At 40.3% G+C, this 24,578-nt stretch overlaps 1 protein-coding gene across 8 annotated transcripts in view; it reads left to right on the forward strand.

Moving 5' to 3' along the window:
• Positions 1 to 24,578, forward strand: part of MYO9A (myosin IXA) — a 193,473-nt gene that overhangs the window by 86,663 nt on the left and 82,232 nt on the right. For all 8 annotated transcript variants that reach the window (XM_064456908.1, XM_064456909.1, XM_064456914.1 and 5 more), the window contains 3 exons: positions 908 to 1,005; positions 3,255 to 3,381; positions 10,616 to 10,705. In XM_064456908.1, the coding sequence (XP_064312978.1) occupies positions 908 to 1,005; positions 3,255 to 3,381; positions 10,616 to 10,705 (315 nt within the window). The remainder of the gene's footprint in view (positions 1 to 907; positions 1,006 to 3,254; positions 3,382 to 10,615; positions 10,706 to 24,578) is intronic.

Genomic DNA, 24,578 nt, shown 5'->3' on the forward strand with positions numbered 1-24,578 from the left:
TGAATTCTATTTTAAAACTGAATTCTTCCTCTTTAGTTAGTAGAACTCCTAATGGACCAGGACTTAATGTGGAACAAACTGCCTGTAAATGTGTAACATATTTAATCTTGTTAATTCACATTCTTTTTGTATGCTAATTATCCCACAGTGATGAACTCTCACTATATTGTTAGAATGGCGTGACTCACCTCTTGCGTTAAAGGCTAAGCTTAGGAAATAAGGATGTATCTCCAGGAAAAATTAGCCAAAAATATTATTTTGGAAAAGGTATACCCTACCCAGTCCCCTCTGAGGTCCAGGCTATTCAAACCAAGGTGTTTATGGTGGGATATAGTGTCCTTTGAAAGACCATCTCACCATGCTGGATAAAAATGCAGTACAGAGAAAAATGTTTGTATATACAATAAATAATTATTGTATTGAAATTTGCACTCTGGTTAGCTTTTCCATAAAGTCCTTTTAGAAGCCGATTCTCTTACACAGCTTGATTAAAAAAGAAAAAAGATAAAGAATTGAATACTCAAACTTTTATTTTTAAAAAAAATTTAAGTTTTAATTATGCGTACTCTTTCTAATATTTAAGAAGAAATATTCTGCCTTGCCACTGGAGCAAATCCTAGTCTTTATTGTATCGCATATGTGTTTCTTGCTATATCTGCTATAGTGCTGTGAAATCCCCCTGTCCCTGGGCTGGGTGTTGGGGGTAATTAGCCACAGTTATTCCTCATAATGTCAGTGGGGCCTCCTGGATTTCCTCATTTCCCTGTGCCAGATTGGAAATGTTCTAGTCACTGATAAAAGGCTTGGAAGTCACTAAATGATATTTATGAAGTGTTAACTTGGCCATCTGGACCGGTTCTGATCTTAATTTCTTTCAGTGCTAAATCTTTCTGTTCAAACCCAACAGGACTGCTTTTCTGTGGAAGGGGAGGACTTGAAGCATGACTTTGAGCGGTTACAACTGGCCATGGAGATGGTGGGGTTTCTTCCCAAGACTCGCAGACAGTGAGTTTATTTTCCATAGTTCGAAGATTATATTAAAAATAACCTCCACAATCAGTGAGATAATTCACCTGACTTGAGCTAATGTAACTGTTGTGCTCTACATAACATCAGGCTGGGGGAAGGAGTAATTGGTGAGACACTGGAAGGAGATTGCCCAGAGAAGTTGTGGATGCCCCATGACTGGAATTGTTCATGGTCACGTTGGATGGGGCTTTGAGCGACCTGATCTAGTGAAAGACGTCCCTGCCCATGGCAAGGGGGTTGGACTAGACGATTTTGAAGGTCCCTTCCAGCCCAAACCATTCTGTGGGTCTATGAACAATGACACTTGCCCATTCATACAACAAAGGAGTAAAAAAACTTTAAAGATATCAACAAAATGTGCCCATCATTACTGTAGTTAAAGATTCTCTTTATGCAAATGGAGCGTTGGCAGGCAGTTGGAACCTTGAAGTATTTTTCAGCCCTTCATGAATAGTCATGAATTCTGCATGTCATGAATTCTGATCCTGGTTTAATCAGAAATCCTGATTGTTAGTCATCATACTTAATCCTTTGCTTGCAATTGCTAGTCCTGTAGACTCATTTCCAGCTAGCCTTTGTTCACTAGTTCACTGGAAGTGCAGTTGAAAAACTAGACTTCTTAGCTGGGTTGCAATACTGCCTTTCACTGACTGCAAGGATTTACATGTTCCACAAGGGTCACTTTCAACTGAAATCACAAAATAATTCCTGTTGTGTTGATCCTTGGCTTTAAAGTCTTGAGTAGGTTTGAATGAATTTGACAAATATGTTACTAAGGTTAGTAACAGGCATAGAAAAATATGTGTTTAAAAAAAAAAAAGCTCAAAATGAGTATGATTTTGACACAAGTATTGCTGAAAAGCACATCAGTACCTGGAACACAAAGTGTTCAAACAAGAAACTAATGAATGTCGTTCTTTCTGTCTGAAATCCCGGAGGTTTATGTGGGAACAGAGGATTACTGCTTTGTACAGGTGGCACTTGAAACCCTATTCATCACCTTGGGTAAATGATATTTAAGATGTTAACATATAATCTTTTTTTTTTTTCCCCAACTGGGTGGATTACCTCCTGTTCTTTTAAGTATCATTTTTCTTGCTTTTTTTTAAATGTATCTGAAAGAGCAGTTACAAGCCCTTAACTGTGAGGTGTTGTCTTGCCTTCTGTTCCAACAAGAAATTTTCACCCAAGAATCTTTCACAGTCTTATCCTTTACCCCTACCTTGTAACAAATTAATTATGACATTAAGACTGCTTTTCCTTTATCCGTTCCACACACATGAATAAACCCAAGTATTCATCCTTTTATTGCAAATATGTTATATGTCAGCATGGTTCCTTATCTTTCAAGAATCAGGTTTCAGCAGCAAGGTTTTTCTAAAGTCTCTTTAGAGTGCAAGGTTGCTGTACAGTAAGGGAATTTGATTGACAGAATAAAGCAATTAGTCTGGACTGAGCAGAGTTGGATGTCACAATAAATAAATGCTTTTGGTTTACTGTGCAATAACACTTCTTGGTGCACAAGCTCTTGTATTTCTCTTAGTGAATTTTGCCTGTCAAAAAAATATAGCGGATTCTTCACTATAGGAGCAAATTTATTCTCCTTGGCACAGTACAGCTGAAATATGAAAGAATGGCCACCTCCAGCTGAGTGTAAAAAGGAAGGACACTTTTAAGTATTATTATACTTTTACAAGTGATTGCTTATAGTAAAACATGGGGTTTCACCTTTGTGGAAGAAATTACAGAAGAGATGTTGATAATTGCATCCCTGTAATTCATTATAAGGAATCAATATCCATATTTTAGAGGTAAGGAAGGACGAGCTTGGAGAGGTGAAGGTGTGTTGTACAGGTAAGGTGGTGGCCTAACTAGGAATTAAATTAGTAATCAAATTTTAGCTCCCTAGAGAGTGTAGAAATAGGGACAAACAGAATCTATTGCTGAAGTGGGCCATGACTCGATGGTCTCAGAGCTACTGTTTTAAAGGAGGGTGTTTCACTAAGTGAAAATATTTTTACATGAGGTGAATTGGATGCTTAATTTAAGCATCATTTTTGAGGAATCTTTTAAAGATTTGGGACCTAAACTGCTTCAGGTTGAAAATTAGAGGAATGTATCATATGTGGAGATGGCACTTGGATGTTTGGGCATGTGGTTTGCTTCTTGATTAGCTTTAAGAAAAAAACAACCAAGTGAAAATGACTTCTCTTTATTTTCTTTAGAATTTTCTCTCTCTTGTCGGCGATACTGCACCTGGGTAACATCCGTTACAAAAAGAAGACTTACCGGGATGACTCTATTGATATTTGTAACCCTGAAATACTGCCTATCGTGTCAGACCTGCTGGAGGTAAGCCTTCGCTTCCTGTTCTGTAATGTTCACACCTCATGAGCCACTTCTGTTTTATAATAGAATTTATTTCCAGTTTTGCTGAAGAGTAAGTTCTGTTGTGTTACTGTTCATATGGGCTGTTTGTGTCTGCCAGTGAAAAGTTATAAAGATTTTTTTTTTAAAATGAGGCTTTTAATGTAGGGGTTTTTCCCCTATTCTTCAGCTTCAGGTTTAATTGACTGAAAACACTGTTTCTGTGATTAACATTTGAAAGATCGCAAACCAGTTCCAGGTGGAAAGCAAACCTGCCATTCACTGCAGTAGTTTCTTCAATCACCAACCATCAACTCTCTCACCAAAATTCCCCGATGCTTCTGAAATCTGTTCTGATATTTGTATAAGGAACTGGAGCAACTGTAAGACCATTGGGTCACTCTTCTGGTTCAGGTGGTGGCTGTAAGAGATGCTGAACTGGCTTGCCATATTTTGCCGTCTGTTGTATCTTGCCAGCATCCACAAAGACTCTGTTAGAGATGCTGGAGGGTTAGAGATACTAAAGGGATCCCATCCCTTTAGTACCCATTTATGGTACTACTATGTATGCATTTATCTAGTTCTTTTGTGAACCTCTTGATGCTATCTGCTGTGTAAGACCCTTTACCAAAAGCATTTTGTCATCTGTGAGTCACTGCTGTGCCAGTATCATTTGGGAAGGATTTGTAGGTCTCACTGCAGATGGCCCAGGGTGATATCCAATTCTGTAAATCAGTGCAAAAGCACCAAGTTAAGTAAGTTCATAGGAGAGCTACTCTGTTAGCCCAAGCAGGTTATGAAGATGCAGCATTACTTATTTGTGAGAAAAGTCTTCATTTCAATGAGCCAACTTGTCCTGTGCTTGCCTTGCGCCTTCAAGAGCTCAGCTCAACACCTATATCAGGGTATAGGTGACCAGAAGCTCTCCTTGCCATCTCACTTTTCTTGAAACACTCTAAACCACTTTTAACTCCAAAGGATACTGAAATGTTATACTTGTAACTGTTCAAAATAACTATTATCTTCATCCCTTCGTACTCGCTGCACAGTGGAAGGTTAATTTTTGCTAATTTTATGATAGCATCAGAAGATAACTCTTAATTTTCTGTACACATGATGTTCTTCCCATTCTTTCCCTTAAATAGCGCCTGTGCTATCTCACTACCTAAAGAACTCAGGAATTGGTGCTCTCAGATTTTCATGGCGCTTCATTAATTCTTTGAATTTAGGGAGGGGAAAGCTTCTGTAAAATAAGGGTATAAGCAGCTGGATGCTCTTTGCATCTTGGCCTTGGAGACTGCAGAAATAAACAGAAAGAAAATACGAGTTTGCAGGAGAATGTTGTTGACCTTACCCTGTTAAAAATGGCCATAGCAAGAATGTCAAGTAATTTGAGAAGTAATCATTTTTTTAAAAAAGCTTTGAAGAAGAGAGTGACTTAGATGTGACGAAGTTCCAGGTTTTGGGTCTTTGCCCTGGCTTTCTTCTGCAACATCTGTGTGCCGTAAGGTATCGGGTTATTTTTTGCACATACACATATGAAATGATGCATCAGTTGAGCCCTGTAGATCCAACAGCGGCTCAGCGTCATGGTCTGGTATAGCGCAGAGCATGGATACCATGCTCACTCATAGATAGTGTCAACAATATGTAAAAAAAACCAACCAAACAAAAAAATCCCAACAACAACAACAAAAAAAACCCCAAACCAAAACCATAAATATATTTAACTTCACTGTTTTGAAAAAGCACTATCTGGTATAGCTGAGCAAAGTGATAGATTTCTGTTCATCTTGGTAATTTTTGCAAGCTAAATGATCCTATACAGCATAAAATGCTTGTTAATTAGATCAGGACAATGCAGATCTCGGGTATGATCCTGTGAAACACATCGCTGGGTTTGGGTAAGTGCTGTTGCTTGTTCTTAAAGTCACAATTATACGGTAATTTATCCATGGAATTGGAGACATTGGTTGCCTCCAAGTGTAAAGTTTCTAATAGACCCACTCCACAGTCAGCTGAAATAAAGCCAACAATCTCATTTTCAGAAGAGACTTGGTTTCTCTTTCTGAAATGGTGGACCTTTGCAGACCTGAACAGATCTTTTGGCATTCTTCTTCAGTTTTGACCAAAATGAGGACTAAAGGGTTCAAACAGATTAAACATCATCAAAAAGAGCATCCATTGCACTTCATTTGTTAGCTATTTACAACTCTCCAAATCAAGTGTAGTGAATTCTTCTCAGCCAGAGACCAAAAATACTGGTTGAACCATTTAACACTCCAGTTTGTCTCATTGGAGTAGGGTTTTTTGTTTGGGTTTTGTTTGGTTTTTTCTTTTGTGGTCACTGAACAGTATACAGTTTTGCTTATCACACCATTGTTGCTGAAAATATGAATTGGCTTGAAAAAGTTATTAATCCCCTCTCTAGATCTTGGCATTACTAATGAAGACTGAAAAACCATCTCGGAATAAAAATAATATTAGCTGACAAATAGTTTAACTTCTTTTCATACAGCCACTGAGCGCTTGGCAGGGCGGTCTTGAGCATAACAAAATGGTGCAAGAAACCAGCTCTGCTCTGATACTTGCAGGCAAAGATTTAGGGAGTGTTTTGGTTTGCGTATTTTTTTCCCTAAATGAGTCTCTGGATTTTAGTCAAAGATTTGACATGGAAAAGAAGGAAAAAAAAAAAATCCAGCTGGACTTGGTGGAAAGGCTTTGAGAAGCAGTAGCTGAACTGGCCGTCTCTGAGATCAGCCAAGAAGGGGGGATGCAGAGGTCCTCCTGAACAGCACCGATGGGGTGGTAGCCTTCATGGGGAGGAGAGGACCAAACAGCCTAGCTGAAATGAAAAAATGTAGGCAAAGCTAAGGTGTTCCCCCCCCAAAAGGAAAGTCTGGTCCAAATTATTGTGAGCTTAGCTGGTTTACATCGGAGCCTTGGAGCCTCTGAGGGCAATGGGGGGAATTTCACTGCTGCAGCAGTCAATGCAACAACACTGAACAACTACCCTGCCTCTGTATAACGAGATTTGTGTTCCTATAAAATAAAGTTAATATACAGATTTTCTTTGAAGGAATCTCAGAGGAGATGATGATCTGCAATGGATTTCATTTTGCTTAGATACCACCAACCCTGTCCAATATGTTTTTGGTTTATTAAAACATTCAGACCAGCATTTGTTGAAAAAGAAAACTGCAATATAGGTTTTTGGCCAGACTCTGCAGATCATTGTTTCATTTACAGTAAGACCCTGAATCTTTTTTTTTTTTTTTTTTTAAGAATAGACATAGCGTGTGGATTATGTGAGGCTTTTGGCAGGTTTTTCACGGCCTTCATTTAAACTTTGCTGAAATACTGTGCCGTAGCGTGATCTCAAGACTGCCTGATGGATCAAGCAGACGTGGAGTCTTGAGCAAGTGCTGCAAATATCACAGGTCCTCTGCAGAAATCACAGAGGATTGTGTAAAACTGTGGAAAACTTTTGTGTTTCTGGGGAAAAGCCTGAGAGGCCCATCTGTGGGCTTATTAACAAAAGCAGTCTACTAGAAATGATCTAGTGTCAGTGGGCCTTGAGAGACTATTTTTTTTTCCATTAGAAGAGAAGGAACATTTTAATTGTGTATGTTTACTAATACTAGAAATTATTTGTGCAGATGGAGCATTGAGTAAGGAAGGCAAATTCTGTCTTTGCTCAATGGGGCATTTTATATTAAGTTTTTAGGCTTAGGTAACCAGCCTCAATGCAACTAAAGGTAAATATAAGTTTTCAAGTGTCCTATATTAGTTTTGCCAGAGCTCTTTTTTGCATTCATGATGTTAGCTTTTGGAACTAATGTCTACCTCCATGGGAGATTTATGTGCTCAAGTTCTTTTTCTACTTAAAAATTGTCTTCAGCTTCCCAGAGGGATCCCACAGACCCTTGTGTGATAAACATCTTGGAAAGTAATTGGGGGGCAAAAGCGGGGTGAGGATTATAAGGCAGCCAGTGCTTGCATCCAGCCTTCTTTTTGATCTGTTTTCTGAACAAAGTCCTGCAGATCATAGAATCACAGAATGGGTTGGGTTGGGAGGGACCTCCAAAGTTCCTCTAGTCCAAGTCCTCTGCAATGAACAGGGACATCTTCATCTTCATCACATGTGAAGCTCCAAGCCAGAACTCAAGTCACATAACTTTCTGGTTGTTTGAAAGAAAGTCTGAAGAAAGGGTTCAGTTCTTTCAAGAAGAACTGGTAGAAAACTGAATTTATTTTCTGTTACTCCACACCAAGCAGCTTTTGAATGAGTGCTCAACACTATAATCCCTTTCTCAAATATGGGAGGAGAGACAAAAAGCAATGTTTTCTTACCTTCAAATTGGAAATATTTCATTTTTCTTCAGCTGTTACAACATAATACCCCAGCATTACTGGAGAAGCAATCTTCGCCTGCCTTGGCTCCAGCCCAGCCCTTGTGGGAGCCCACTGGCTGTCTGCTCCCTGCTGCGCTCCACTGACATTTGTAGCCATGTCAGCATTGCCAGTCATCCTTCGCTGGGTTTTAGAGCTCTAGTCATCCAGCCCTCTCAGCATTGGTTCAAACTGCATGTGGCAGTGAAGTCTTAAATATGTATTTTGTCCCTGTAATTAAGATATAAACTCCTAGAGGCATTTACCTCTTTTTTTTCAAGAGGGAGAGCGGGACTTGCCCTCTAGCACCAGAATGCAAAAATCCATGAAACATGACTTAGAAGTGTAAATCCCAGGCCACAAAATAAAGAAATAAGTTGTGTTCTCTTTGCTAATCTGCTAGGATGGGTTTTGTCTCTATTTTAGTGTATCACGCTTACTGGAGGAGGAAGCATAGGATGTACGTGATGAGGAAGCTGCAAGTATCTCCATGCACCAGGTGTTCTTAGTCATTGGCATGTGCCAAGTTTATCTTTAGAAAACTCCTATGGCTCCTCATTGATATTAGGAGTCAGCTACCTTCCAGCTGTGACCTTAAATGAAAATTAGGATAATTTAGCTGTGCCCGTGGTGTTGACTCTCAGAGGTGATGAAGCAATCAAGATCAAGCTCCACTGGGTGGTAATTGCAGGCAGAGATGCAGGGAGATGCAGGGATTACATTCCCATCCTTGCCAAGTATGTTTTTGTATGAGAAAATGATTTGATGCCATCCCTCCAGGTCAGTTTGCAGGAGGTCTGTACATGAAGGATGCACATCTGCAGGACTCATCCATCAGGAGAGCAGAGGGAGAAGGAAACCAGGGTGAACATTAGATGGGGATGGTGAGGGACGGCATGGGTATTTGTTTAATCCATTTAAAATCCTTGTGTTTACTGACAAATTAGGGACTGGGAACCATTTATGTTGTTTAGGAATATTATATTGGGCTGTTTGGACTAGTAACCATCTGATACCCCTCTGCCTTGTTGCCTTTGATAATTAAAAAACAGCCAGCATTGCTGGCTGCGGGTTTGCAGTAACCCTGAAGTGGGACAACAGATGGTGTAAAACTCACTTTTGTTCCAAGCTGCACCATTGAGGGAGGGCAGCCAATGGTCCTGCAGTTGCAAGCTGCTGGAAAAGCGTCCACGTTTTGCCTGCAGAGCTGAAATTTTTAAAAATTGCCATTTTGCTGAATGTAGAGGAATGGAAATCAAATATGAAAACTTGGGTGGGTTTCCGGATGAACCAGAAGATTATTTTTTTCCACTGGATTTCAAAAGGTAAAATCGGATCATAGGAACAGTGGGCTCTGGAGTATTACTTGAGGACTAATGAAACAAACCTCAAGGTGTTGACATTCAATTTCCAATGATACAGACCTTGCAGGTAGGTGAAGGTTGTATGCAGGTGACTTGTTTTCTGCTTTCCACACCACAGCAACAAGTTCTAGTTAGTGGGTGTTGCAGGAAAAGTTAGTTATGGAAAAATGTACTGGAGTTTATCAGGGAGACTCCCACGACAGTATTCTTCATAGAAAGCAGGTTTCTTTGTACAGAACGGCATCATTACTGCGATGGTTTGTGAGATTTCTTAAGTTCCACTGACTCGTTTGCATTGCTCTTCATACTGATTACTGGATTAAACCAATAAGTCAAAGTCCATAAACCACTAAGTTTCCCATCATCTATGTCAAATTGTAAATGGTTTACCTGGGATAAAAACATGTCCTTGGATGGCTTCAGAAATGGGGGTTTGGTGCTTCTAGTCTTCATCAGAGATGTTCTGAGCAGTTCTGTTGTCTGCCTGGAGTCAGTTAAGATAAGCAGCTTGTATAGACTTCAGTGCAGCTTCTCGAGTAAACATCTCCATATCAATCCATAGCTACTAACTCTGGGCTCAAAAGATTTTCACCCAGACTAACAATTTTCTTTTTTGGCATTGAAATTTATCAAAGAGCAATCAATGACTCAAAGTATTTAGGTCTAACTCATACATAAGCATATCACCATCTATTCTGGTAGGGAGGGCATGCTTCTGAATTTCTCCAGGGGATATCAAAATAAGAGGGGCTTGAAACTGGTCAGAAAAAAAGCTTTCTCCCAACAATTTGTGGCAGGTACCGCTTAATTTGTAGGCACCGTTTACCTATTTGCCGAAGTGTCTGCGTTTACACAACTGTTTTTTTTTCTGCAAACTGGTTTCTGTTACAACTGATTGCAGGTTGTTGCCTCGCTGGGAACTGGTGTCTTTAGGGAGTAAATATCGTGTGCAAATAGCAGCGTAAATATCAGGTATTTTTCAAAAGGTTTCTTCTAATTCCTCCCCACCATGGAAAACACCAAGAAAACCCCTCCACATGGATATCTCTTAAACCGATGACACTATTTTTCTTATTTGTAGAGTAATTTGTATTATGTTGACTTATTTTACCAACAAAAAGTGAGGGAGTGAAGAGCTGCACTGAGAATGAAGGAAACCAACGGGAAACTGCTAGAAATGCGATGACTGAATGCAGAAAATCAGGTTTCCTTGAATACCGTGGTGTCTGATTTCTGATGCTGGATTTATGTGCTGAGTTGTCTCCTCCCAATGGCTAGCTTGTTCTTAGGCATTGAACATTAACTCTGCAAGGGCTGGCAAAAATCTTTTAAATTTCTTTAAAAATTAAATAAACACTTTCATATATTTCATAAATCTATGAAAGTGTTTACACTTATTTTTTTTAAATAGATTTAAAAAATTATTCCTAGAATTATCATTAACATCAAGATTTTTATTTTAGGTGAAAGAAGAGATGCTGTTTGAGGCCCTGGTTACGAGAAAGACAGTGACAGTAGGAGAGAAGCTGATCTTACCGTACAAACTAGCAGAGGTCTGTACATGATGCTTATTATTAAAAGGGCAACTTTTGGGATGGTTTTCAATGCCTGGAGATGTACACTCAGCTCTCATAGAGTTTCCTTTAGTTTTTATTTATTTATGTAAAAATAATATAGGAGAAGCTAATGTCTATGAATCTAGAAAATTATTGACTTCACCTTCTACACCCTTCCTGGAAAACAGGTTTGCACTTTATTCTGTGATAGTCTTTAACTGTTTTAATGACTTATGATTGTATAAGTGTTCTCCAAAGCAGAATTGTGCATTGCTGAGTATATGTGATACTAGCAGTGGTCTTCATACGTCGTTTTGTCAGCTGTAGCACTGATTCATCCCACAGCAGAGTGGTGACCTAAGACCTCCAGGAAAGTTTTGGTGGGGTCCTAAGTGCTTATGTTAGTCACGGTTCTTGTATGGGAGGAGCTGGAGATCCTCTGTAGGAGATTCCCATTATCTTTTCTTCAGACCTCTCACAACCTGCTTTGGAACAGTCACACCTCGAACAGCCACTATCAAACTTGAGTGTAGTCTGCACTGCTGCTAACTGTGGGGCTGGCACTGTGTGAAATGTGTAACTTCTTTATTACAGTCTGTCTCAGGATTACAATGTCAGCAAACACATGTTTTATTTTTTTCTAAATATGGCCCGTGAAGAGAAAAACTTCTGTTTTCTTCATATATCCTCCAAAGTATATAAGCTCTAGTCTGCTGCATTACTTGTTTTTGCTATTTCTGCATCTAGCATTCTTGTATCCATCCATTACACACACATCCCACACACCCCCCCCCCAAGTTTAAGAATGTTGAGTGTGGGATCTCACCACACTTGGTCCCTTGGTTCCCCCTTGTTGCTGTACAGTTATATGAGAATTTGAAACACCTTGAGTAATGTCTCCAAGAGCAGTCTATTGTGTCGCAAGTAAGAAAGAACATGGTATGTTGTCAGGGGGGTCAGCTGTAGATACTTTGATTCCTTTTCTCCAGGGAAAAAAAAAAAGAATCTTTTCTCCCCTTTTGAGATTGTGTGTTTAAGCTCAGTACCTTTACTGAGCTTTAATCTTTAAAAGTTAAGTGTTGCCTTTGTGCAAGGTTTGAATCTCCCCTAACAAATGGCGTGCAAGTGCTCTTACCGTATCTTGGTAATGGACTTATAATGGATGTCATATTTGTACTTTTTTCCTGCATCTTGGGCACAGACTTAAGAAATTGTTAGAAAAGTTAAAATGTAACTATAACCACTCTTCTGCTGGAGGTTACTTCCCAACAGCTGTGATCAGAGAATCACAGAATGGTTTGGGTTGGAAGGGACCTCTAGAGGTCATCTAGTCCAACCCCCCTGCAGTGAGCAGGGACATCTTCAACTAGATCAGGTTGCTCAGAGCCCCATCCAACCTCACCTTAAATGTTTATAGGGATGGGGCATCTACTACCTCCCTGGGCAGCCTGTTCCAGTGCTTCACCACCCTCTTTGTAAAAAAAATTCTTCCTTATATCCAGTCTAAATCTACCTTCCTTTAGTTTAAAACCATTACCCCTTGTCCTGTCACAAGAGGCCTTGCTAAAGAGATTGCCCCCATCCTTCCTATGGTCCCCCTTTAAGTACTGGAAGGCCACGATAAGGTCTCCCTGCAGCCTTCTCTTCTCCAGGCTGAACAACCCCAACTCTCTCAGCCTTTCTTCATAGGAGAGGTGCTCCAGCCCTCGGATCATTTTTGTGGCCCTCCTCTGGACCTGCTCCAACAGTTCCATGTCCTTCTGTGCTGAGGGCTCCAGAGCTGGAAGCAACACTGCATATGGGGTCTCACCAGAGCGGAGCAGAGGGGCAGGATCACCTCCCTCGACCTGTTGGTCATGCTGCTTTTGATGTTGCCCAGGATATGGTTGACCTTCTGGGCTGCAAGAGCATATTGTTGGCTCATGTCCAGCTTTTCAGCCACCAGTACCCTGAGATCCTTCTCTGCAGGGCTGCTTTCAATCTCTTCATCCCCCAGCCTGTATTGATATCAGGGGTTGCCCTGACCAAAGTACAGGACCTTGCAGTTGGATGGTGGAACAACATGCAGCAATGTGCCTTCAACCACTTCACTGCACAGCTTAGCAGGTTGAATTAAACTGTTTCTTCTAATATTTTAATCTGGGCCACCAGGTTTTGATTGAAACAGCTTTGAAACAGTTTTACCTACATGCTCCTTCTGTTGAAATCAAAGAGCCCCTCTTCCTACCTAAAATGGCTAAGCATGAATTTCTCAAGTGCTTTCCAAAATGTTTTTGGTGATGTCTCTGCACACGAGCCTCAGGTATTCACTTATAAAGGCTTGTCACCAAAATCTAGCACAATTAATGAAAGATTAGGCTGTGGTGATTGTGGTGTCTGGGGCGAGACAAAGGAGCACATGGTTCTGGTGGGAAAGGTTGATGTAGTCTCTATGACGAAATCATTTTGTAAGAAGCCATGAATTGTGTTAAGAAGAAATAGGCATCACCCATGCTTTTTGTTCACTGTCCTTACAACATTAGCATCCTGACCACCAAATTTTCTGTGACAGTGACCTCTCTCTGGTAGCAGGTTCGCTACAGACTTGCTCATGCTTCACATACTAGAGCAGAATTTGAGATGCTGTAACTGGAACTTCACCATGATAAGAGCTCTTCTGGTCTTCCTCTGGCTTGGGAAGCAGGAGAGGTGACTTGGATTCAGATCCATCTGAATCAGGAAGGAAGAGTAGGATTAATTTGATATTTTGGGACTTTACAAAGATTACTGATGTCTGATAATTCCAGTTATGAGTAATTGGACTGCTGGCACTGTTGGAAATCAATGGTCTGATTATTTTCCTGTGTGTTATACAAAAGAGCATTATAGTTGGCTCAAATGGATGGAGTGATTGAGGTTTTGAGGATTTTCAGACATGACTGTTCCACCACGATTCCCTGTAGTCATAGGCAGCTGCTTTTCCTGACAGAGGGATGATGTACATAGCAGCTACTTTAATTTTCAGATGCTGAAATGCTTTGTTTTTTGCATAGCTTGTTGATACACTGAAAGTTTCAGAGAAGTTTGTCTGGAAAAGACTGTACTGCAGTGGCTCTCAAAAAAGGATTGTAAAAATGTCATTTTGGCACATGCTTGCTTTTTTACACCAAGAGCAGCAGCTTGGATCTACCAAGTCCCTTTCCAGGCTTTGAACAATTTTATGTAGGCAGACTGCACAGTGTAGCTGTTATTAAAAGAAGAGCAAAAACTTGGCAAAAGAAGGAATTCTAAGAAATTTTATTTGGCTCTGAAACCTGTTGTCTAAACTGTGAGCAGAAATAGAAAATTATTGGGCTCTATGGGTGAAGTGGGAGTCAGTAACATTGGGCTTCTACCTCCAACATCACTGATGAGATCGCTCAGGATAGCAGGGAGAGTTCATTATTGAAGAAGTTGTGTCTCCCCTGAGGGAGCCATTGGTTCTGTAGATGAGGTACTTACAGACCTGGGCTTCTTGGTTGTCTTCTAACTTGTTATGAATTTTGGGTTATTTGAAAGGAGTTAGAAGTATGGAGCTTTAATTTGAAATAAACATTCTTACATAAAAAGCCTTGAGATCTTATGTTGGGATGGGTTCTTGAGCTTTGATGAGGTTCCTACACGCATCTACTCCATGCTAAAGAGACAGCTATCGTATTCAGTGCGGCTGGTTGGCCTTGCCCATAGTGGTTCAAGTATTGTTTCACTTTCTGTGCTCTGCACAAGGGCTGATGTTTACTAATCCCTTTCATCAAACAGTGTTGGAATATATAGGGATCAACTCGACGCAGAAATACTTTCCATGAAATGGCAAATGTTAACATGATCATGCTGTGATCAGTCTGGCTTCTGTGAGACCTGTAACCTCAGGGTCCTGCTGTGACAATTGTCACCCCTGCTTAATAGTTTAGAGGAGATGCAGGTGGCCTGGAGTAATCCTTTCCTTCAGAGGTTTGGAGGCATCAGAGCAGAGTTTGGACTTTATTATATCGTCAAGCCTGTTCTCTTCCATTTTCCCAAGCCATAGCCCCAGAAGCGCATGGAGAGGATGCCTTTGTTGGATTTGCAGTGATGCCACATTCCTCTCTGTCTGCATGCTTGCTTGCTGCGTTGTTATTGTATGCTGATTAGAAACACTGTCCTGTGGTTTGGGGCTTTTTTAAAACAGTGGTTTGAGCGCTTGGCAACTCCTTCTTTGAAACATTCTCCTTTATGACAGTTATAAATTTATATCAGGCTCTCTTCCTGGGTTTGTTCTATTAATCTTTGCAGTAATTTATGTAAAACCAGATATTTTATTCTGACATACTTTGATGCTTGGGTAAAAGGTACTGTAAAATGTCCTTGTGGGGACAACTTGCAGTCAGACATCCCAGCAGCCTGAAGCCTACAGTGCTGAAGGAGACAGCTGCAATTAGCAACCATCTCCTTTCTGTTTATTCATATTGTTTACTTATCTTACATATCTTTACTTATGACTTTTCCTGATGGCTTTGCCCCCATGAGTTGAGTGCCATTTTTAAGCTTTGCAGAAATGTTGGCTTGGTCAACTCTGTGTTTCTTTTGATAAGTCAAGAATTTTTGAGTCTCGCCTGCGTACGGTTGTTCTGCTGGGTGACCTTGGAGCATCTAAATCAGGTTAACAGGTTAAAATGTTATATTGAGGTCCGCCAAGAAGGTAGGACTCAAACAAAGCAAAAGCACTGCCCCCTGTCCCCTGTGTACCAGCAGTTGCCAGTGCCATCATCTTCAGCTGAGCAAGTTCTTCACGAGAAGTACAGATTTCACTTTACTTTTTTTTCACCCAGGAGAGTGCAAGTTGTGTGATAGCACTTACTTGACCAGGGCCATAACCAGGATACAAATAATGTTGTGAACTGAGCTCTCATTTCAAGCTATCTGCTGTTTCTTGGTGTGTAGTCAGTTCCTGTCCTCAGAGTATTGCAAGGATTATGGAATGAGCTTGTGGTTCTTCAGGAAGACCCTGCAAAATGTAATGTGCCATCAGTTTTTTCTGATCATTCAGTAAATCATGGTGAGTTGTTAAGAGGTTGTGTCTGATCATGGTATTAACGTTTGAGTATGGCCCCACGTCACTGGAGCTACTGGTATTTCCGAAATTAAGGAGAGGCAGTTAAGGAGACACCTGGTTTTAAATGTAAAACTTGCCACTACTTTGTAGTACAGCTTTTCCTTGCTGTGGCACCAACGCTAAACGTGGGCTTTATTGTAGACCCCATGCATCTGCAGCCCTGCGGGGAGAGCTGCCTGTCTGCTCTTGGTCTGCATCTCCAGCACTTTTCAAAATTTAAATGAGCAAGAACACCACATCCATAAATAATGCTTATATTTACCTCTGGCAGCTGCCTCTTATCTTCAGAGCCACGCTGGCTTGTCTGCCGCAGAGCTGCCTCCTAGAATCATTCATTTTTCCTTTTATAGTAGCTGGATGGTATTTTAATGCAGTGTTTGAAATGACTGCATAATTTGGTCTAATGCTAAGGTTTAGGAGCTTTATGCTGTAGATAAACTTAGAAAAAAGGCTGCACGGATGTGAAAGGCTGCAGTTGTGTTCAGAGGTCTTGGTTTGTTGTCCAAAACAGCTGCCAATGTCTTTATCAGGAGCGAGATGGTGTATTAATGGAGCTAGCAGCAGTTAATAGGTTTCCAGAGAAATCACAGTGTATTCGTGCAGGGTGAGGGCAGTATTTGGTAGCAGCAAGCTGGCCAAGTCCACTTCATTTAGCAAATAAAATGCAGTGGTAAGGACCCTTTGAGAAGGGAAGATTTGACTATGGGAGCAAAAGAGCCATCAGCGGTGTCTGAGGTGATTAGAGTATTCTGATTCAGATCTGTCTTGAATGTTGGGCATCTCTCTGCAGCCACAGTATTTTTCTTCCTAATAAGGTAAAATATAGCAGGCATGTACATGAAATAGGGAAAAATAGGATTTTAATGGTAGCAGAATAATAACGCACGCTGAGGGTTGCTGTCGTCCTTCCCCAAGTGGCCCTCAACTTCAGATTCTGGGCATTTTTTTCATATATTATTACGTGCATTTTTGCAGTCATCCTACTGAGGTGGGAAAGTTGTATAAGCCACAATTCAGGTATTTGAAAGGAAAAAACCCAGATGCACTAAATATTAAGCAGCTTGACTGATGTTTGGTAGGAAAGATGCAGTTAATGCAGGAGCAGAGCTCTCTAATGAAATCTTTGTGGAGAGCTTGGGGGTTGTTTAAAATCTCTTGATCCTGCTTGTAATCTGAGCATCATCTTAAACCTAATCTGTGCAAGGAACTACCCTTCTGGGCTGCGTCTGTCTTCCTCCTTCTTCCTAAATAATTCAAAGAATTCAGGTTTCTTCCATCTGAGCTTACTGCAGGGCTCCAAGGCCATTAGTTCACGCCTTGACTAATACAGTCATATACCTCTCTCAAATCCATTCAGCATCTGGACTGGTGGTTCTCAGTCCCTTTCCCATCACGCCAGAGATGAGCCCTGTGTCTGAGCTCCTCAGCCATCCCCACCTTGTTTCCATCCCGTTTGTTCTGCTTGTCAGGCTGGCATCTGTCACCTGCTTTTCTGTTTTTCACCATTTTTTGCATTTTTTTTTTTCTGTGTTCTTTATCAGATGAGGAAAAACTTGTTATCAAAGTAAATACACCTGTTAGTGAATCCTCTTGTACATCCCTCCAGAAAACAGATTTTTCCATGATGCCTTCAATTAATTTAGTTCTGTTGGTATTTGTTACACAAATGACTTTGCAGAAAGACTTTGTTTTCACGGATCTTTATAATTGTCAGCCATTTGTCACCAAGGAGGTTTTATCCCTAAGGGTAAGTTAATGCATTAATTCACACTTTCAGAAGAAGTCTGATATGAAATTGCCCAGCAGAAGGGAAATGAAAGATGTGAGACAACTTCTTGGGCAACAAGTGACCTGATTCTTTCCTTCCTTTAATTTTGGGAAGCTATTTGGAGCTGGTCATTTGATGTGATGAGTGTCACCATAAATACAAGGTATTTAACTTAATGTGTATTCATAATTATAAGTGGAAAACGGCTATCTGGAAAACCAGAGGAACTGAAGGGGACTGAGTTGTATGTTCAGGGAGGTCCCTGCAAGCAGATGTTGTAGAGCACAAAAAAAAAGGCATGTTATTTCCTGCCCCCTTGGCACACTTCTGTATTGTGATATCAAGACCTGACATGCAAGCATTTTTTTTTTTTTTTAAGTCTCTCTGCACTGCCCTAAGCGTCCCTGGTTCTTGGAGCCTGCTAAAACTCTATGTAATGCCAAGATATTTTGAAAATTTTTATTTGCAAGCTTTTATAGGATCTAATGTGCCATCATATGTTTGCTTAAATGGCTATATGCAATTTAGCAAATGAATCTTACATGCAGGTGGTTACATGGCCATGGAAGGACACCATTGAACTGTTCTGTGATGCTATGCCATCACCCAAATTGCAATTGAATCTGTGAAATGCTTTTTATTCTGCATAAATAAGTGCAGCTATAGGTCCATGTGAAATCAGCTAATGATTAGTTAGAAAAGCATTTATATAATTCAGGCCAGATTTGCTAACCAAAAAATTTGGTCTCCTGAAAATCTGCTATGTGCAGAAAAAAGCAGAGGGTAATAAGCATTGAACCATGTTTTTAGTGTGACAGTAAAGCAGGAGAAGACAGCCCAGGTCTTTTGTTCAAAAGACTGAAAAAACCCAAACAAACCATTTTGTGTTCAAAAAACATGTAGACGTGGCACTTGGGGACATGGTTTAGGAGGCCTGGTGGTGTTGGATTAATAGTTGGACTTGATGATCTTAGAGGTCTTTTCCAATCTTAATGATTCTATGATTTTGCTGAGGGCTGTGCAGCCTTGCTCTGTCCTTTCATTGTCTGAGATGTTCATCATCCCTGGGTCTGTGCTGACTCACTTAGAAAGTCCTTGGAGTGGAAGGGAAGTTGGGTTTGTGTCCTTTTGCTAAGTCCAGTAGAAGTCTAGTAAACACCAGCGTTGAGCTAGGTGGAGAAAGGGGAAGAGGAGGTAACCTTTCCCCAGGAGTGGTGGGGCAGGCACATCTCTTCCTCCTGGTGGCATGAAACCATTAGATACATTTTTTTCATATCAAAGTATCACTTCACCTTTGCCTTCTTTACCTGGGATGAATTTCTTGCTGATGAATGCAAGACACTCAACGTTTGTGGATAACCATCACAAGATGGTTATTTCAGATGATAAGCCACGCTGTGTTAGTGGGTGAGCTTGGGGAGAACTTTTCATTTTCATTTTCAGCACGGTAACAGTTAATTGGCAGAGACAAGATAGGCAAGCCTTGTGGAGCAGACCTTTATGAGGGGAAAAAAGTATTTAATTACAGCAAAGAGCTGAGTGATGTTTCATTAGCTTATGTACTAGTAGTGGTACTGCCTAATGCCTTTTCCGACTGTTATAAAGAGAAAAGGAATGGAGTTCTAGGGCCTAATGGCATAACATTTAATAAAACAAAACAAAAAAAGGGCAAACAAAACCCCCCAAAAACAAAGGAAAAGAAAATAGTTGCAACTAATCATGAGCATTTAACTGACTGAAAATGCTGGAGGAGGAAAAAGTGGGAAGCAGACAAAATAATGAATAGCGTGAAGAAAGTGGAATGAAAATTCTCAGTCCTGAAGTATGAGGACAGGGTCACTTAATGGAATAGAAAGTAGCAAAACTGCTGGAAGCATCTACTTATACCAAACCCCATTAGCTTAGGAGACTCCTTGTCACCACAGGTTATTAGCATCGGCAGCTTAGCAGGATTCGTTTGAAGACCTGGTATGCTGATGAGTGTATTCAGAATTAACAGTAAAGTATTAATAGAATAAAATTGAACCACAAAGCTTTTAAGAGCCAAGCAAGCATGTCTCCTTCAGGTCATAAGGGCAACCTGTCAGTGTAGAACTTCAAAACAAACTTTTTTATGCAATTAGGTTTCTCATTTTTCCCTTCAAAATGCAAGGCACGGCTGTGCTTGGTGACAGAACATGGATTAGATGAGACTACTGGTTTTATTGGACTTGTGTCCTGCATGTATGTCTTTATGGGACACAGCATCCTTCCTTTATTAGGAAGACTGAGTCCATCAACATTGGGTCTTTTTTTTTTTTTAACCCACTTTGATTTTTTTCTTTTTCCCACATGATTATATGCGCCCATGTTTCCATGAAAAGGTGCATGGGATTTGATGCTGAGACCCGGCTGAACAGAGCTCATGTCTGCAAGGATCTCCCAAACCCGCAGAACTTAATGGTTGACAACGTACATCTGAACATCCTGGGTACCCAGCGCTCATGCACAAAGATGTTATGGTTGCTCTTCTCCTCTGTGTCACCATGGAAATTCTTGTGTGTTAGCTGTGCTCATACTATTTATTTGGCACTAATATCTGGAAGGAAAGAGGAAGACTCAAATTTCAAAATTTCTGAGCCGAGTCCAAAATAAGGACTTTAAGAAGGGAAGTGCTGACTTTCCATGGACTGGTCTGCCCATAATCAACCTCCCCACTCCAACTGCCCTTTCTGTTATCAATTCTATTCTTGACTCTTTAAAGGCTTCTTTTCATTGCATCTGATTACTGAAAAGATGCTTTAATTTCACAGAGTCCCTTTTGTTACTTAAATTTAGGTTAAACTCATGAGAAATGTTTTATAAGAACAGAAACCATCCATTCCTGGATAAGCAAATCAGCTCTTCCCACACAGTGTGTAATTTTGGTACAGTTGCTCAGAATATGGGATTTTTCTTATAGTAATATCAATATGAATAAATTTAGATTGATTTCTTCTTAGCCTAAGACTTTTTATCAATACTTGGCATAGGAAGATGTCTAGAAGCTCCATGCCTGGACGGGGTCTGTTGCACAGGATTTGCTTCTACAGCTGTAGCAGCCAAGGTGTGGCTAGAAATAATTTCTCTTTGAGGAAGCTTTAAAAGAAAATGTAGTGAGGATGATGATACACTGGCAGAACAAGTTTTTATTGCCATCTTCTTGGGAAGGGCCAAAGAAAGGCAGGATTTAGCTTATAAAAGCTCAAGTGCTATTTTTGGTGATGCATTGGACTTCACAGTAGGAATGCTGGTACATTGTGCCTGTAAAGTGCTGAGCAAACTTCCCTAAAGGTAGCCTACAGGTTCCTCCTCAGGTCAGGTCACACATCTACTACTTGTGCCACTAAGTAACCTATTAATTTATTTATGTGCTGGTTTCACTGTGAAAACACGGACTGAATGGGATCTCGGTTCATGCTTTTGATAGAATGGACTCTGGATGAACATAGGGGGAGGAAAACCTTTGCTGTCAGCAGATGCTTCAAATTTGGCTGCCTGGTGACTCTTCTTCTGCAGCTCTTTATGGTGGGCTTATGATTGCTCTACATAAGCACCTTTCAGTAGGGGTGCTCCATGCCATCCTCTCCTCCACAGGGAGAAGCAATAACCACAGAGTCATTTTCTGGAAAAGTTTTATTTCAGGAAGAGGGGGGTTTTACTTGTTCCTTGTGATTTGTTAGAAAGTGTATTTTCTAACCACACTGTCCAAATCAGAAGGCTGAAGGCTTTGACTGAAATCCTTTTAGGAGGATGATGCTTGTAGCTGCATCGCTCCACAGATGAGACTTTGAGAAAATCACTAACAAGATTTTTGTTGGGTTTATTTCGTTTTGACTGTAACCTGGGTGCTTTTTTCTGAGAAGTGTGACCACAGCCTATTCAGCTACAATATGGCAATGTTATTGACAGGGACTTGCAAAACATCTCTAAAAATAAATAGCATGCAATCTCTAGTATGTGATGGGAACGATGGGTCTCCCATCTGTCCTCTTATAAGTCCTGCCTACCACCAGCTGAGTGGTCCTTAACACCCACAGAAGATGTTCTCGTTTCTGGTTTTCCACTTCATTTTCCCTATTAATGTCCGTCTAATGATGGGAGGATGAGTAAGGAGGGGGAATGTTGCAGGAGCGTGCTGACATTTCCCATGTTATTATTCCTCAGGAGTTGTGTCAGCACAGGAATGGCATGAGCCATTTCAGTGGGAATGTATGTGAGAGAGGGAGTGGTGTAAGGATGAACATGTTAACCCATAATGAAATGAGTGCAATGATGTTAAAAATGTTTTTCATAGTAATTTTTTTTGTTATTAATGACAAAGGTTGGGTCTTATTTTCTGAAGTAGCAGGTAAGATGGTAACTCTGAAGGACTTTCTTGTCAACCTGATGATATATCAATGCAGGAAGATTGTCTCACTGGACAAATGGTGTGGTTGGGATTTTTTTCGGACAAGTGTCAGCATGGTTTGGGAGGCCCCTAAAAATACCTCTGAGTAATAGAGACTGACAGGTTGGAGATGGACCTTTGTCCAGGGAAGGTGATTGTGAATGTACTGGGATATTGGTCCAAGGAAAGCGATCATAGAAGGTACTGGGAAACTGATAGAAGAGAAGGAAGAGCACAAGAAGAATTAAAAAAAATAAAAAAATAAAAAAAAAAGAAAAGTGTAAAGTCAGAAACTAGTACCAAAAATACCTCTCTGAATTGGAAAACTTTATAGCTGGTTTAGCAGAAAAATTCCTCAATACCTTCTTATTTCGGTGTTAATTGGGGAATGATTTAGTTTTGTATTGTAATGACATTCCAGTCTATTTTTTCTCATTGTAAAATCCACCCATGAGTTCTGGAAAACTTCATTGACACTTGCATCTCTTGGATAAAATCCATTGGCAGGACACACCACTGCCTCCCTGCTCCAGGGTGATAGTGGAAGGTTTCTGCTGGATGTGGCAGCCAGCTGGGAAGGCGGGAACCAGCAGTTGTGGTAGTGCAGGGCTTAGTGTGGGGTTTTTGGGGTATGTTTTTTGCAGGTACATTCATAGAAATAAAACATAAAAATGAGCCTTTGCAGGGAAGTTTATAGCATTTTTAAATGAACTTTTTTTCCTTTTTGTAATTAGACTCCTCTTGCATTTGTCACTCTTCTTCTTCCAATGATGCTTTTAAATATATTTTTCCTCCTCCTTAATCAAACATAAAAATAATAAAAAAACCTTTTACAGGCTAGAGTTAGCGTGATGCATTAATGATTCAAGTTCTCTTGGGAAAAGCAAACATGAGAATGGCAGGATCTTAATATGATGCTAAGATAAAATACGAGTACGGAAAATTACATCATACTTATCCAGCCTGAGTATGATATAATACTCCTTGATGCCAAGATAGGAATTAAGCTAGAGTCTGATATCCTGCAAGAGTACTTTCCTCTGGGTGTTAAGCCTCTGGTTTTTAGTTTTTGTTTTTGTTTTTTTTAAATCCTGCCTGTCTTAGCCTATGTCCTGTGACCCAAAGGGGAACCACAAAAGCTGTGTAATCTGTCTCCTGCCACAGGAGACAGCTGTGAATGTAAACCAGACGCACGATGTATTCGGTAATAAATAGAAAGCAAGCAGAACAGCAGGAAACCATAATTCTCTGTGCACATAACCATGTGACTTGGGACCCACTGAATTGGCTGAACCTGATGTGAGATAAGAGTAAGATACTAAAACCTGCATTTGAACAAAAACCTGTGTTAGGACCTTGCCCAATTCCAGTGACTTGGTTTTGCATCTATTTTTCAAGTCCAGAAACATCATCAACTTTGGTGGTGAGCCATAAAGAGGATGCGATGCACTGGTAGGTTTTGTATGCAGTGCTACTATACTTCATCACCATCCTCCTTGTTTTCTGCTCATTCGCTAATTTAGTTCTGCTTCACAGCTACGTCTCTCCCTTCCTTAGATGTTACTCCATCTCAGAACAGGCGTGACAGACCCAACAAGCCATCCCTTGGCAGTTGTTCTCCTGTCCGTACAAGCACAAACCCAAGCTGAAGGCACCTTACATATGATTTTTTCCCCAGTGTTCATGGAGAAGCAACAGTGTCAGAGAGAAAAATTGGATTTTAATATCATTTTAGTACATGCAGTGGCTTGCTACTTTGACACTAACGCTCTTATTAGTAGCTGGCACCCCTAAGCCCTATTCAGATAAAATTGTTTGAGTCTGTTTTATTTAATCATGTCATTCATGATTGCTGCAGAGATCATCATCACCTAGATGCCTATGTGCGCTGTTTTCAATTGACTGCATATCCAAGACTTATTGAGAATGAAGGATTGGTTTCTATTCCTGTTCATTAGACCCCTTTATGAGATACAAAGTAAGTGTGTTAGGGGAGCTTGAATTGCTCTTGGTTTTCCTTGTTCTAATCTGAGATAAGTCATATCCCTAGCAGATTATAGCTCTTCACACTGACTAAGCATTGCTAATATGTATTAAAAAAAAAAAAGAGGTAAATGTGGATTTTTTTAAAACAGAAAGTGATTTAATATTTTACTTATGCATACAGTGTAACTATTGTTGAATAGATACTTTCAGTCAAATAAGAAAACAAACATGCTTTTTTCATTACTTTGCCCCGCCCCGTCCCCCCAGTTAGAAAACTATGTGTATCACTCAAACCCACAGAAGTGATTCAAAGAGGGAGGCATAATCAGAAACTATTAGGTAAATACCATGGGCAAAATTCAGTAGGTATTAAAATGTGTTTTTTCCTCTGAGTCATCTTGGAAGAAGGCATTTGTATTACAGTAAGTACAAACATAATTATAAAGCTGAATTTCACCTTAGAGAATAAATGGGGGAACAATGGGAATGGCTGATAAGGATGTTAAAACAGACATCAAATGATAACAAAAATCAAATCCTGTGCGTTAGAATAGCTCACTACATACTTTTTTTTTGTAGGGTATCAGCAGGTTCCCAG

Source organism: Phalacrocorax carbo, chromosome 7 (assembly GCF_963921805.1).
Source record: "Phalacrocorax carbo chromosome 7, bPhaCar2.1, whole genome shotgun sequence".
NCBI classification, from domain to species: Eukaryota; Metazoa; Chordata; class Aves; order Suliformes; family Phalacrocoracidae; genus Phalacrocorax; species Phalacrocorax carbo.